The following is a 13,374-nucleotide window of genomic DNA, read 5'->3' on the forward strand; positions in this document are numbered from 1 at the left end:
CTTTTGAGGAAGTTTTGATCTTGTAAACGGCGACTCTTTCAGTTTCGATTCAGAATACGATGACCGAACCAAGGGACTTAAAATACACAATCTGATGCAGCCGCCTGCGCTCTCTTCTTTGAAATAAGAACGTTGAGACCAAAAATAATCTCATTATTTTTTTAAAATAATATTCCTCGGGATTTTTGGAATATGCGGCTCGATTAAAAACCCAAAATTATGACCTTTTTGGTCAACATCATTCTACAAGGCTACTCACAATGTATACAGAAGAGCGCCTTCAAATCAATCCGTAAACGTAATGAAAAATTCTGATACCACTATTCGTGCGTCACGGCAGTCATTTTGCATACCCGGCCATTTGAAGGCGAATCATTGACTTCAGGCAACGGGGTACGAATTACAGCAGTGTGAGGAGGTGAATCAACCTGCAACTCAACCCTCGCGGTGCCCCCCCCCCCCCCCCCTGACATCCAAACCACGAGGGTTGAGTTGCAGGTTGATTCACCTCTGGAGTTTTTTCTCCCTAAGAATATCGAATGACATTGCTGTAATTCGTACCCCGTTGCCTGAAGTCAATGATTCGCCTCTCTTTTCCGCATTTGTACAAGAGGGATAAATACGCTCGTGAGGGCAGGCATGGAAATTGGTCGAAGCGTAACGAATAAAAGGTTGGAATTTTAAAAAAATTCCCGTATAATCGTGTTTTTTCCCAATCACCATAAATTCTATCTGGAATCGATGGATTGAGAGCGAATGGTGATCTGTAGCTTGTCCAAAACATATTTTTCCGCAAAACGAGGGCTCATTCAAGTGAAATGACAGGACCCCTCCCGCCTACTCGGCCGGGAACATGTCGATTGACGTGCAATCGTTACGTCTCTACTACCAAGCTAAGGCAAAACAACGCATGAACATTCTGGCGTAGCCAAATTTCTCATGATGAATTTCGAATTTCCTAATAAATTTATGAGTGGTTCTGTTTGGATCTTTTAGGGAATTTGATGTGTGGTTTCATCTAGCGCAGCTGAAAATTTAAATGAAAAATAATAATAATAATTTTCCCTAAAAATAAATATTTCACCAGAGAAAAATCGGCGAAGAACGAATGTTCTTACGATGTTTTCTCTCAGCACGATACACTACTTCAGACCCTTTGAAACTCATTAAACCTCTCCGACTATTTGAATCGGTTGTAATGCCACATCCAACTTAACACGCGATCTGTTTTTCGCAACAACGGCTTCGAGCTGGCTTCAAAATGTCAAAGGTCCTCGATTGAGGTGTGCCAACTGAACCATGGAAACGTAAAAGACTTGAAGAGGCTATCTTCATGGATTATTTTTAGATCCCCTCCAATTTTACTCTGTTTACTTGCGTGGGCGACCCCGAAACCGACCTGAATAATGAAGGCAATTGCGTTCAGTGAAAAGGCCTGGTGTTTTTAACTCTTCCTTAAATAACCATCTCATAAATGTGTAATTTTCTGCCGATGCTCTCCTGTCTTTTCTTGGAAAAAGATGGCTTGAAATTATTGTATCACGATAATTGTTCTCGTGTGTTGATAGGTTCATGAAGTCTTGATGAGAAAACATAGACATCAACATGAAAGACGGAAAGAAACCTCGTCGAGACTTCCTATCATCCGTTCCCTAGCTGAAATTGGAAGAAACCACTCGTCCTCTAAAAGTAAGTGTTTCACTGTTTTGCAAGTTTTTGCTTTCAAATTTATACGTTTACAAGTGTCTTTTTTCGATGATATCAAAGGCCAAAAATATACTAAAATCCGTCAAACTGAAAAAATAGGCCGGATTAATAATTGTCACTCTTTTGAAAACAAGTACCTGACAATCGTTAAAAAATTGCCGAGAAAAATTCTCGTTCATTCTGTATTTACCCATATTAAAAAAAGCTAACTGAGTCTAACCTTGAACTGTTTCTGATCTGCGTACAGTGGAAATCAGACCTTACGATTCTCTTCTGAGACAGTGGCAGATGCCGGAGAGGGAGAGGAGGGGTCCCAAGACCGTCCCGATTCCTTCTTCCATCTTGTTCCATTCTGATTCCACTCAATTCCTAGCTTAAAGTGATTCGACGGTTGCCATTTTTTGTGTCAGAGCGACGCGCGATTTATCGCATCAATTCGTTCCATAATTTTAGCTATTTGTCATTTCTGTCGAATTTTGCATTGGTGCAAGCGCTTTGTGGAAGAACGCTCATTTCTGACATACTTCGCCATCTTTGTTTGAATTGGAATCTGAATATTGGCAGTGAAATTTTGTGTGTTAGAAGGCTGGCTGCCCTTTTGGGCCCTGAGCCCTCCTTGAAACGATCTGTCCAAACACTTGCTATCTTTGTGTTCAAATAGGTCAACCTTCTCAGTGCTCAGTAAATTAGAGCCACCAATTTTAGAAGAGGTGCGTTGTGTAAGTTACCTCTACAGTGTTGCTAGGATTATCTAAGTTTCTCGAGGTTGATTCTGATCATAGGCGTAGTTAGGTCATTTTGCTAGGGAGGGGGCCGGCCCCTCACCACCGGGGGGCCACCCCCGGAAAATTTTTGAAATTTTAACTCCATTTGAGAGCATTTCGAGGCACTTGTGGCGCTAATCTTCCTTCAATTTCTGCCTAAAAATCACCCAGTTTTATGCATTTTAAGGTTAAAATACTTTGAAATTGTTGCACTCAACGGGTTATACTATTTAGAGGCATATGTTAGGCATGGTTCACTAACATACTGAATACCTACTAACATACTACATGTTTACTAATTGCCGAAATATTTACTTTCTATTTGTGACGCATGAAAAATGCAAAAATTAAAAGGTAAAGAAGAAAAAGAAAACACTGTTCGTAATGCTTCTTTTGATGATATCAGCTTGCTGCGTGCAGTAAAATGAGTAAACTAACAATGTGTTGCGTTCAGTTAGGTCACGCAACTAAACTAATCTCCCGGAGAATCGAGAAGTATAGCCAGATTTGAAGGCGTTCTGAGCGTTCGGTTGGGCCACGCAACTAAACTAACCTCTCGGCAAAGCGGGAAGTATCGCCAGATTTGAAGGCGTTCTAAGAGTTCGGTTGAGTCACGCAACTAAACTAACCTCCCAGCAAAGCGGGAGGTATCGCCAGATTTGAAGGCGTTCTACTGCTGGCTGCCATCATTAGAGCGTGGCCGAGAGCCATCAAGAAGTAAGACATCTGTACCACTCTCATGCGGCCAAACATATCTGATAGAGGTCCACTTATGGCTGATGAGATGCACGTACCGATTGCAGTTGAACTGGCTGAAATTCAGATTACACAACTCAGTTCAAACATTTGAAACAATTGGACTACATTTTACAATTAATAACTAATATTTCTGGCTCGTTTCCAAAACTACGTGAGTACGTATAATAGTAGTTTCAATATGCAGACTTGTGATTTTACGGATGAGACAGCAATTCTTGCATTCGATACTGATATCGAAACTGCACTCGAAGCTGATATTTTTCCTCTAAAAAAATCCAGCCCTTATTACGTTGAATTGCTTTGTCAAATTTGGTACACGAATTCTGCAATCTCATGACAACAGAAGTGCGGTCTCGAATTCCGAAAGAAATGACAAGTAGCTGAAATTATGGAACGAATTGATGCGATGTATCGCGCGTCGTCTGACACAAAAAAAAATGGCAACCGTCGAATCACCGTAAAAAATATGCGTAACTGGAACAAAAGTATAGATCTCGGGTCGAATAAAGACCAGATACATATACCAGAAAGAGGTTTTTATCTACAACGGAACTACGATGCAATCGGCAATTCATCCATAGGAATGATTACCATCAACAGTTGACTATGCAGTAGAACATTGCGCAATGCAACATTCATGGCGCATGCATATTACCGTGCACAAAATACATAATGCAGGGACATCTCAAGCGGAGGGACCGGTGCACTTCATTACACTGAAATTGTGCTTTGGTTTGTTCGTGTTTGCATTCAATTACATACTCCGGCGATTTGATGCCGGCATTCCTACAAACCGCGAAAGGACACAAGCTAGCTGTGATGCATTCAAATACTTTACGATACAAAAACCCAGATATGATGGAGCTTTTCTCGAAGAGATGGAAGTTGATGGACTTTTATTCAAAATAGACTATCTAATTTATGATTTCGTTCTTTTGTCGCTAACCTTTTTAAATTGTGCCGTGAACTATGAAATAAATAAAGCCATGTGCGCGATGTAATTCTGCCGTGATAGCGAAGAGAGCAGTAAGTGCATTTCTGTATGAGCAATGATTAGGGAGGGTATGGATTCGATCGACATGAATGTATCTAAAAATGAAAACGTGAATCGATCGACACCGATTCGATCGACAAATTATTAAAAGACCGGTGTCGATTCGATCGACATGAATCGATCGAAAAATTAAAACGTGATTCGATCGACACCGATTCGATCGACAGTTAATTTAAAAACACCCGTATCGATTCGATCGACATGAATGGATCGAAAAATGAAAACGTGAATCGATCGACACCGATTCGATCGACAAATTATTAAAAGACCGGTGTCGATTCGATCGAAAAATTACAACGTGATTCGATCGACATGAATCGATCGACACCGATTCGATCGACAGTTAATTTAAAAACACCCGTATCGATTCGATCGACAGGAATGGATCGAAAAATGAAAACGTGAATCGATCGACACCGATTCGATCGCAAAAATTCGATCGACTCACGGGTTTGTCGATCGATTCACGGGTTTGTCGATTGATTCACGGTTGTCGATCGAATCGGTGTCGATCGATTCATGTCGATCGAATCACGTTTTAATTTTTCGATAGATTCATGTCGATCGAATCGACACCGGTCTTTTAAAAATTTGTCGATCGAATAGGTGTCGATCGATTCATGTCGATCGAATCACGTTTTAATTTTTCGATCGATTCATGTCGATCGAATCGACACCGGTCTTTTAATAATTAGTCGATCGAATCGGTGTCGTTCGATTCACGTTTTCATTTTTCGATCGATTCATGTCGATCGAATCCATACCCTTCCATGATTAGCACATGCTTTTATGTGTCTCGAGGTTCATCCCAGCATCCACTTACTGCTCTCTTCGCTATCACGGCAGAATAGTGGAACCTTGAGTGAACTAAATACAAAGAATAGTAGCTGTTGTTTGATTCTTGACTTTATTGTAGACCCCCCCCCCCCTCCAGTTGATTTTTAAAAAGATTGCATTCGCTTCGTGATTTAAGCAAGCATGCAGGACCGTAAATTCCCAGGAAAAACATTCATAGCTATTCAAAATGAATATTGTATCGGAAGATTTTATCGGAGGAAATCTAGCAACATACGAGTGCTCATACAGCGTCCTTCCTTAGGACGGCACACAGTGGATCGAGTCAATTAGAAAGGTCGGACATGAAACTTTTGACTAAAACTGCAAATTTTGATGTTTAATTCGTCACGTTATAGATTTTAAGGGGTGGTCTTGGAAGCAAATTTCACGAGAAAACCAGTGGAACCATTTCTAGAACCTCAAAGTTTTGTATGAAAGGAGTTAAAAGCTCGTAAAGTTTCCAAATTTTGTCCGACCTCTCGTACTGACTCGATCCACCGTGCGGCAGAGCGAGGGTCCAGCTGCGGGACATACACCCGCGGCTCCCCGCATTTGGCCTGGATTGTAAATAAACGAGTGGTCAACGCTCGTATCCGAAGAAATCAATCCTGGCATGAGTCATCGCTCGCGGACGAATAAAAAATAACAAGTCTGAACTTTGGAATTCAATTACGAGTCTTCCGACTCAAAGCTCGCCCCCATGTCAGCTCTGGTCGCTACAGATGAACGGTGAAATTCGACTCTTTTTCGTCTCCCCCATATCGTTAGAGTGTAAATTGAATTTTCCTAGCCGCGAACAGGAATTAAATATTGCAGCCAACGGTCCTCCTTCAATAGTTTGAAATGTCTCTGTTGCACTCAAGAAACATACACTTGGGGGGAAAAGACACATTGGATCTAGAGTCCAGACTCTTGAAAACATTGACAAGAAAAAGGACTCTTGATTCAAGCAGATTTAAGCTTAAATCAAAAGGAATCCGCTCAAATTAAGATGCTTGGTTCTTGATTTAAGCTTAAATTTGATTGAATCAAGAGTATTTTTTCATGTCGATGTTTTTAGGGCCTGGACTCTAGATCCAATGTGTTTTCTTTCCAGTGCATATGATGCGTTGATAAATGGATTAAGTTTCTTAAAATGTAAAATCAATAAAAATCAATAATCATCGCTCTTTAAGGTACGATTTGAGTAGTCTCTATTATGCGTGGTCCTTTTCAAATTTTCCCCGCTTAAACTTGATTATACTTAGACGCTATTAGCGGTAACGTCACCATAGGGATTCTCCACTTTTCTCTTTTAATGCTAACAATGAGAATAGATCGATGTGTATCGCTTATGTGTGACGTAGCACTAAAAGCGTCTATTCCCTGCAGGCATCCAGGATTGCCTACAGACAGATGCGAGAAAACCTAACTTGAATAACAAATGATCTCGGAAACTGTTTCCTAGCTTTAATGCAGCGCTAATGCCAACAGTCGATTTTGAATGACAGGGGAAATGCGGGCTATACCTAGAGTGACAGTCATATTAACTTTTGAAGCTTCGAATTATCGAGGGAATTTCTCGCTTCATATCGAATCATGGACGGCTGCCTTCAACTTTCTGAAATTCGGAGAGGAGATAATCGCATTGATTATTTTTCGAATGTGAAAGAGATTTTCGAAGAAACTGCTACTTTTACTTTGAATCTTGGAGGCTAACACATGAAGAGGTGACTGTAATAATCCACTTGTTGGCTGTCAAAACACGGGAGCGCTTGATATCGCAAGTAAAGAAAGACATAAAAACGGTTTATGTTACAACAAGAAGTCACGACAAGCACTCTTATTTAGTAATAATCGTTTAATCAAATGCAAGCTTGAATGCAACTGAACAAACCAATAGCACTGAAAAAGCCTCGTCGTAAAATAATACTATAGCTATATAGCAGCAAAATCCACCGTGCGTGCATTCTTTATCTCTCTGTCTTTTAAACTTGATCTTTCATTAGGCTAGTTTGATCAATTTTGGGGCACCTTTGGGAATTTGTTGAAGTTTGCTCCCCCCATAGCAAATTTTCTCTTCTTCTAACAATCTAACAAAACCCTCCTCTCCCCTATCTTTCCCTTCCCTCCCAAAAAAAAGAAAATTAAAGAGATGGTGTCAAATGAATGACTCGTGTTAGAAGTTTCCTGTTCACTGTCCTCGAATGCAGCAAAATTAACACAGGATTTTCAGGTTTATTTTATGGTTTGCTTTTAAGAGAGTGTCTCCAGCCAATCCAGCGATACTGAGCTGACAGTAAGAAGAAGCGCAAGTGACCCTTCTTCCAAATACTGTGCGCAACCTCCAACAACTTATGGTTCTTTTTTAACCGTACCCGGCATTCCAGGGGTTCCAGGTACCAGAAATTTACCCCTCTTGTACGGATTGTAACTGAGTGCGTATTTGTGAAAATTCTACTGATGAGTATTGTTGAACCCGTAGCCGGTCGATTGCTAATTATTTCCGCCTAATACCCTGGGTGTAAATTTCGCTCCTGTATATATCGTACGTTCAACCTATGAGCGAGTAGTAACGGTTTCATTTTACTCGGTTGGCTTTAAAGTTGAATCACGCACGCATAATTGATTGCTCAATAAATCCGAACAGACGCCCTCAATTGAATTCAAATGTAATGGACCACTAACATTATTTCGCCTTATAATTAGCGGCCAATTTATAGAAGATTGTGTCATAGAGAATTTTGACAGCTATCGTGTAATCTCATAGATAATTTGTCTCACGCCATATATTTTCGTCGCACAAACTTGAATTATCAATGCAAAGATTGTGTATGATTTGTACTTAAAAATTACGAGAGTATTTTGTAATTTGGTTTAGATTGCGGCTGTCCGTTATATCTTTCCTTCATTGTAAGTTATGTGTCGTAAGTGTGTATTTATTGCCAGTATATTAGGAATTTAAAAGCTTACTCGCACACTTGGGCCATTAAGTAGGGAAGAGCCTTACGTTGATTTGGTTGTGATATAGAAATTTTGAAAAATTGTACCACAATTTGACGTGTGGCGTCCCCCGACGAAGTTTCTAAGTCAATTAGGTTGCCTTTACATTGATAAAGCGTGCAACAAATTGAGGCATTTTATGCCATTTGTATGATACTTGCTCAGGGATAATCTTTTTTTACGCAAATTAATACACAATCCAACATTCTATCAGTGTCAATACAATCATATAAAATTTTTTCAGAAGTGCCAGGAAATTAATAAACTTCCTCGTAGAAAAAACTTACAACACTGGTATTAAATGCAACTGAGAGGGATTTTATAAAGCGCCCCTCTATTTTTCTCGAGGCGCCTTGTGAATGCAGTGAGAGTAATTAAGGAAAGGAAATGATGAAAAATCACTCCATTAAGAGATTGAATGTACCTACACAAGTACAGTTCCGGTATTCAGAGCAAGGGAATCGAGATATTTTTCAACGAAATACTCCATTTTAATTAAATGAGACGCATTATCATGAAAAATACCTTGCAGCAGATAATGCGATTAATTTATGACGTACATTCTTGTTAATTTTTAAATTAATATTAAATTGTCACCAAGAAAGATTCTCGACGAAGGTTATGAATGGAAACGGTCCAGAAATCAGTTCTAAACAAGAACCTAACAAAAAGCTCGCTTTTTTATTCTCACCTTTTAACTGATTCCTAAATCTATGAATTCTTTTTGAGTAACACGTTTCTTTGCGATAATAGCAAAAGTCTTCATGGCGTATTTTGTGATTAAGCCTGTTATTTTATTGATGCTTTTACTATTTTCCTTTCGATCAGCAAGATTTTCCCAAAAGCTCTCGCAGCATCTCAGACAGATGAAGAGAACCATGTATACAAGGCATCTCTCCTAAAATTTTCTCTATTTTGAATCTAAAGGATTTCTAAAATGAAACTCTGTAAGTATTAGACATTCTCCATGAAAATGTTTAGCTTAGGCTCAGATCTAATTTTGAAGAAACAATAATCCAGAAATACATTTTAGCATATATAACTATCACATGAAGGAACTTTTTCTTACAAAACATGTAAATTGGCAAGCCGTAACATTAAGATCACTTGGAGATGAAAGCTAACATCCAATTTGAACTTCCCCCGCTCTGAGGTTTTATGTCTGTCACACGATAAGTCCATGAAATCCCAAGTTTCGTCAATCGACAAATAGATCTATTTTAAGGTAGGCTGTTTGATACGTCAAGATTCAGAAACTTTTCCTTCATTGAGGATCCCTTATGTTGATTTTTTCTTTCCTGTGTTCACTTTTTCTAAGGATCACTAATCATAAAAAAGTCACGCACCTTGAAAAACTAGGATGGGTCTAAATGACAGTCTGGTCGATATCGTTCTGAGAGAGCTATCAGTTTCCCGCGCGAAATTCTAAATTCTTATTTGTGCTCAACAATCACGTTTTTATCGGAAAAAGTTTTTGCTGAAATCCCCTTTCAGCTAAACCATCCTATAAAGTGTCATCAGCAGAGACGCAAAGCGTACACCTCATGGCACTTTAAAAGGATTAAACTGTTATTTTTACTCGAAACACCTCTCAGAAAAGCTTTTATGCCAACCTGTCTTGAGATAGACTCGAGAGTCCCTTTGATTAGAAGTTTAAAAAAAAAAATCCTTCCTTGAAGGGCCAAAAAATATGGTTCTTTACACACTACTCAATTTCCGTCTGTGTAGAAAGCAGCATTCACACATACGTCTTTTATAATAGTTTCTGAATCTATCTGTGAGGAAAGGACAGAATTTTGGAAATTCTAATTTTTATGCAAGATTCATCATCATCTTTTTTTTTTTTTTTTTTTTTTTTTTTTTTTTTTTTTGCGTTTGAATTTCCTCTAAAAAAATTTGATAAAAAGTTAAAGAAAAATTTGCCAGCATACGCGTTATATTTAAACTCCCTTAACCATGTAATGCACATCTTAAACTTTGGGCTCATTATAAGCACGAACGCATAAATCTTCATGAGAAGAAATAAGACAAAAAGGTAATATTGCTTGCTGGCTCAATGTTACATCAACATTAATTTAATAATATTGCTGAGGCTTTGCGGATTTTGAGGCAATATTAAAAAATATTGCTTTGCGAAATGGATAGAACAAAGAATGGGCCTGTTGCAAACTTTTGCTAGAGCAGAATGAAGAGTTGTTTCCTATAGATGATGCCTCAAAAATCACGATGAGCGCATCGGCAAAGTCTGAAATGCACTCATAAATTCACAATCTCCGTAAGAAATTTGCGTTATTTTGAGCTTCCCGCTTCAAAAACGATACTACTGCACAGGTGAACATTTTGTTAGATGAGTCCCTCCATCGTCGGCAATATTCATCATGGCCGACGCTTGCGCAGTTCCGCGAGTAATTCGAGGAGAGTTCAAGATCAATTAAGGCGGGCGAGGAAAATATAAACGTAAACACGCCGATTGTTATCTGGTTTAATCCTGTTCAGATGTTATCTCGTCCCATCACAGGTGTTTCGGCGGACTGGCGTCGGCCATGATGAGTATTGCCGCCACTGGAACGACTCCTCTAACAAAATGTTCACCTGTACCGTAGTATCGTTTTCGAAGCGGGAAGCTCAAAAAACCGCAAATTTCTTGAGCAGATTGTGAAGTTATGAGTGCATTTCAGACTTTGCCGATGCGCTCATCGTGATTTTTGAAGCATTATCTGTAAGGAACAACTCTTAGTTTTGCTCTAGCAAAAGTTTGCAACAGGCCCATTGTGGCTCTTAAGTCAGGTGTTGACCAACGTGATTAACGCTGCTTTAGCGACGTTTTCGACTTTTCATTGGTGCAGTCTTGAACGGCGAAGTTGAAGCGTGAGAGTAGGTGATAATCTTAACGAGTGAGGTCCTGTTAATGTCCTTTGAAGCCTCATCCTTTTGACCTGCCGTTTGAGCTTTTACCTCGCTTTTTAGCGATAATGGTTCCCTCTTGTGGTGAATTGCGCCACCTCGGAGTCAAGTTAGCGTTTTTAAATCTCCTTACTTGTAATGGACCACTAGACAAGGTACGAACCTCAGCATTCTGATACATGTTTCTCAACCAAAATTTCACGTAGAACACGATACGCACAACGAAAATTACCCAAATCAACTCCTGACGAAGATATTTAATGATTCTTGATGCGTGAATTCAAACCACCCGCTCATGAAAACTCAATGCTCTACGTGATTCACATCGCGCGCTAAATGTTTATCATGACAGTCTCTGCGATGTAAAAATCTTCAACTTCAATCTTGACACTTTGGCTCAGCTATAGCAGATTACCAATAGTTTGAACAACTTATGGTGGAAAATGAACATTGCTCGATTGAGAAGCTTGCTGAAACCGTTGTAGTGCGCGATTTGACTCACGTAGAGCTTTGAGTTTCTTGTGAGCGGGCAGTTCAAATTCCTCGTACCCAATGTGAAATAAAAACGTTAATGTCTTCGCTAGAAGTTGATTTCGGTAATTTTCGTAGTTTGAATCGTGTTCTACGTGAAATTCTGGTTAAGAAACATGTATCAGATTGCTTAAATTCGTACCTTGTCTAATGGTCCATTGCAGATTTTACTAGCTTAAACGCGTTGAAATGGAATCGGACGATTCTGAACTCAAATGAAGAAAATTGTAAGAAATATAAGAAAAACTTCCTTATGTTTTAGTGAACTGAATTTAATTGATTATAAATCACTTTAAAAATATTATGATAGTGAATGTGAGCGGCCTTCGCCTCCATTCGATAATAATATGAATGCAGTGAGCGGTTTTCGCCTCCATTCGATGATAATATGAATGCAGTGAGCGGTTTTCGCCTCCATTCGATAATAATATAAATGCAGTAAGCGATATTGTCGCATACAAACTGAGAGCTTAAAAGCTACATCATAGAGAATGTAGTGAGCGATATTTTTCGCCTCCATTCCCGATGTGAACTCATGAATTAAGCTTGGATAGAAATAAGATTGCAGTGAGCGATATTTTCGCCTCCATTCTTATCCTTGCAATACTTGTGTAAGACCTGGGCCTAGGCTTCTAATTCGATCGGACAGAGGCGGTGTCTCGACACGAACGAAAATAAATAAAAAGACCTATCTAAGCGAAAGTGCATTTAGGCAAAAATGACGGCTTTCAGCCGATAATAATCAAAAAAGACCTATCTAAGCGCAAAAGTGCATTTAGGCATAAAAGACCTATCTAAGTCTCAGTACATTTAGGCTACCAGCAAATAGATATTTTTGGCTGCTTATTATTTTCTGCACCTGTGCAAGGAAAGCAATACTTCCCCAATGCACTGCAAATAATTGAAAATAATTGAATCCAAGAAGATTTGAGGTGAACTATTACTTTTCTAATTTACACTTAATTTGACCGTGATTTGGAAAAAAACAAAGCAATTTTCAAAGTCGGCATGCGGAGTTGAACATAATTTACTCGCACAGCGGGACAGGATTCATTGGCAATAACAAGATGCAAATCTTCGGATAGGTTACTATTACAGCACTGAGGATGTTGTCTGGCCTACTTCCAAAATTGAAGGCGAAATGAATTAAGACATGCGCAACCGCATACTTCTCTGCCCTTTCTGCGTGATAATCATCCCTTCCCAATTCTCAGTAAAAAACACCGCTGTCCTTTTATTTCAAAATGTAACAGGAGGATAAGAATAGAAAACTTTTGGGACAACCCTTACAACTGCGTAAATCTCACAGTTCGAGTTTTCTACCCTAGTATCCAGTGGCGATTTTGCAAGTTGGCAACACTAGTTTTACTTCATTCAAATCCATTACAAATATACATCGATTAAAAATATCGATAAAAATAATCGAAAAATTCGAATCCATCAAAAATATTGAATTCTATTTTTATTTTTTTTACGTGTATTTAAATGGAGAAAAAACAGTATTGCCAACTTTCAATAATTGCCACTATTAGCATCTATAATGTAATAAATGACGTGCATTTTACTCCAGATGACGGCTCGGCTCAGCTTCCGCACATGATCGGCTTTACTGCCTGGTTTAATCTATGCAATTTTCCTCATTCAGGTTTGCCAACATGAATTTCCGCACATTTTCATATTCCTGTCTTCGTGTTGTCCCTCTTGCATCTTTAGTCTAGACCGTCCGTCACACTCATTTGTCCTCGTAAAAGTTGTATATTGACAGGAAATATCTTAATTTGTATCGAGTCACAAAATTATTAGATCATGACGATACGCTAGCAGCATTGCGAGCAA

The 13,374-nt window shown here is 39.0% G+C and overlaps 1 protein-coding gene and 1 long non-coding RNA gene across 13 annotated transcripts in view; one reads left to right on the forward strand and one right to left on the reverse strand.

The window, feature by feature from the left end:
- Window positions 1-13,374, forward strand: part of Ndae1 (Na[+]-driven anion exchanger 1) — a 139,501-nt gene that overhangs the window by 84,314 nt on the left and 41,813 nt on the right. For 8 of the 12 annotated variants that reach the window (XR_002009748.2, XM_019055367.2, XM_019055366.2 and 5 more), the window contains 2 exons: window positions 1,569-1,689; window positions 7,362-7,499. Coding sequence is in view for 11 of the 12 variants with exons in the window: in XM_019055367.2 (XP_018910912.2) it covers window positions 1,569-1,689; window positions 7,362-7,499 (259 nt within the window). In the remaining variant the exon portion in view is untranslated. Of the gene's footprint in view, window positions 1-1,568; window positions 1,690-7,361; window positions 7,500-13,108; window positions 13,184-13,374 lie in introns of all 12 variants that reach the window. The other 4 variants (XM_019055368.2, XM_019055369.2, XM_019055372.2 and 1 more) reach the window with 2 other exon arrangements.
- The window catches only part of LOC140225170 (uncharacterized), a 37,966-nt gene that overhangs the window by 747 nt on the left and 23,845 nt on the right, over window positions 1-13,374 (reverse strand). The gene's annotated exons all lie outside the window — the stretch shown is intronic.

Source organism: Bemisia tabaci, chromosome 7 (genome assembly GCF_918797505.1).
Source record: "Bemisia tabaci chromosome 7, PGI_BMITA_v3".
In the NCBI taxonomy this organism is placed as follows: domain Eukaryota; kingdom Metazoa; phylum Arthropoda; class Insecta; order Hemiptera; family Aleyrodidae; genus Bemisia; species Bemisia tabaci.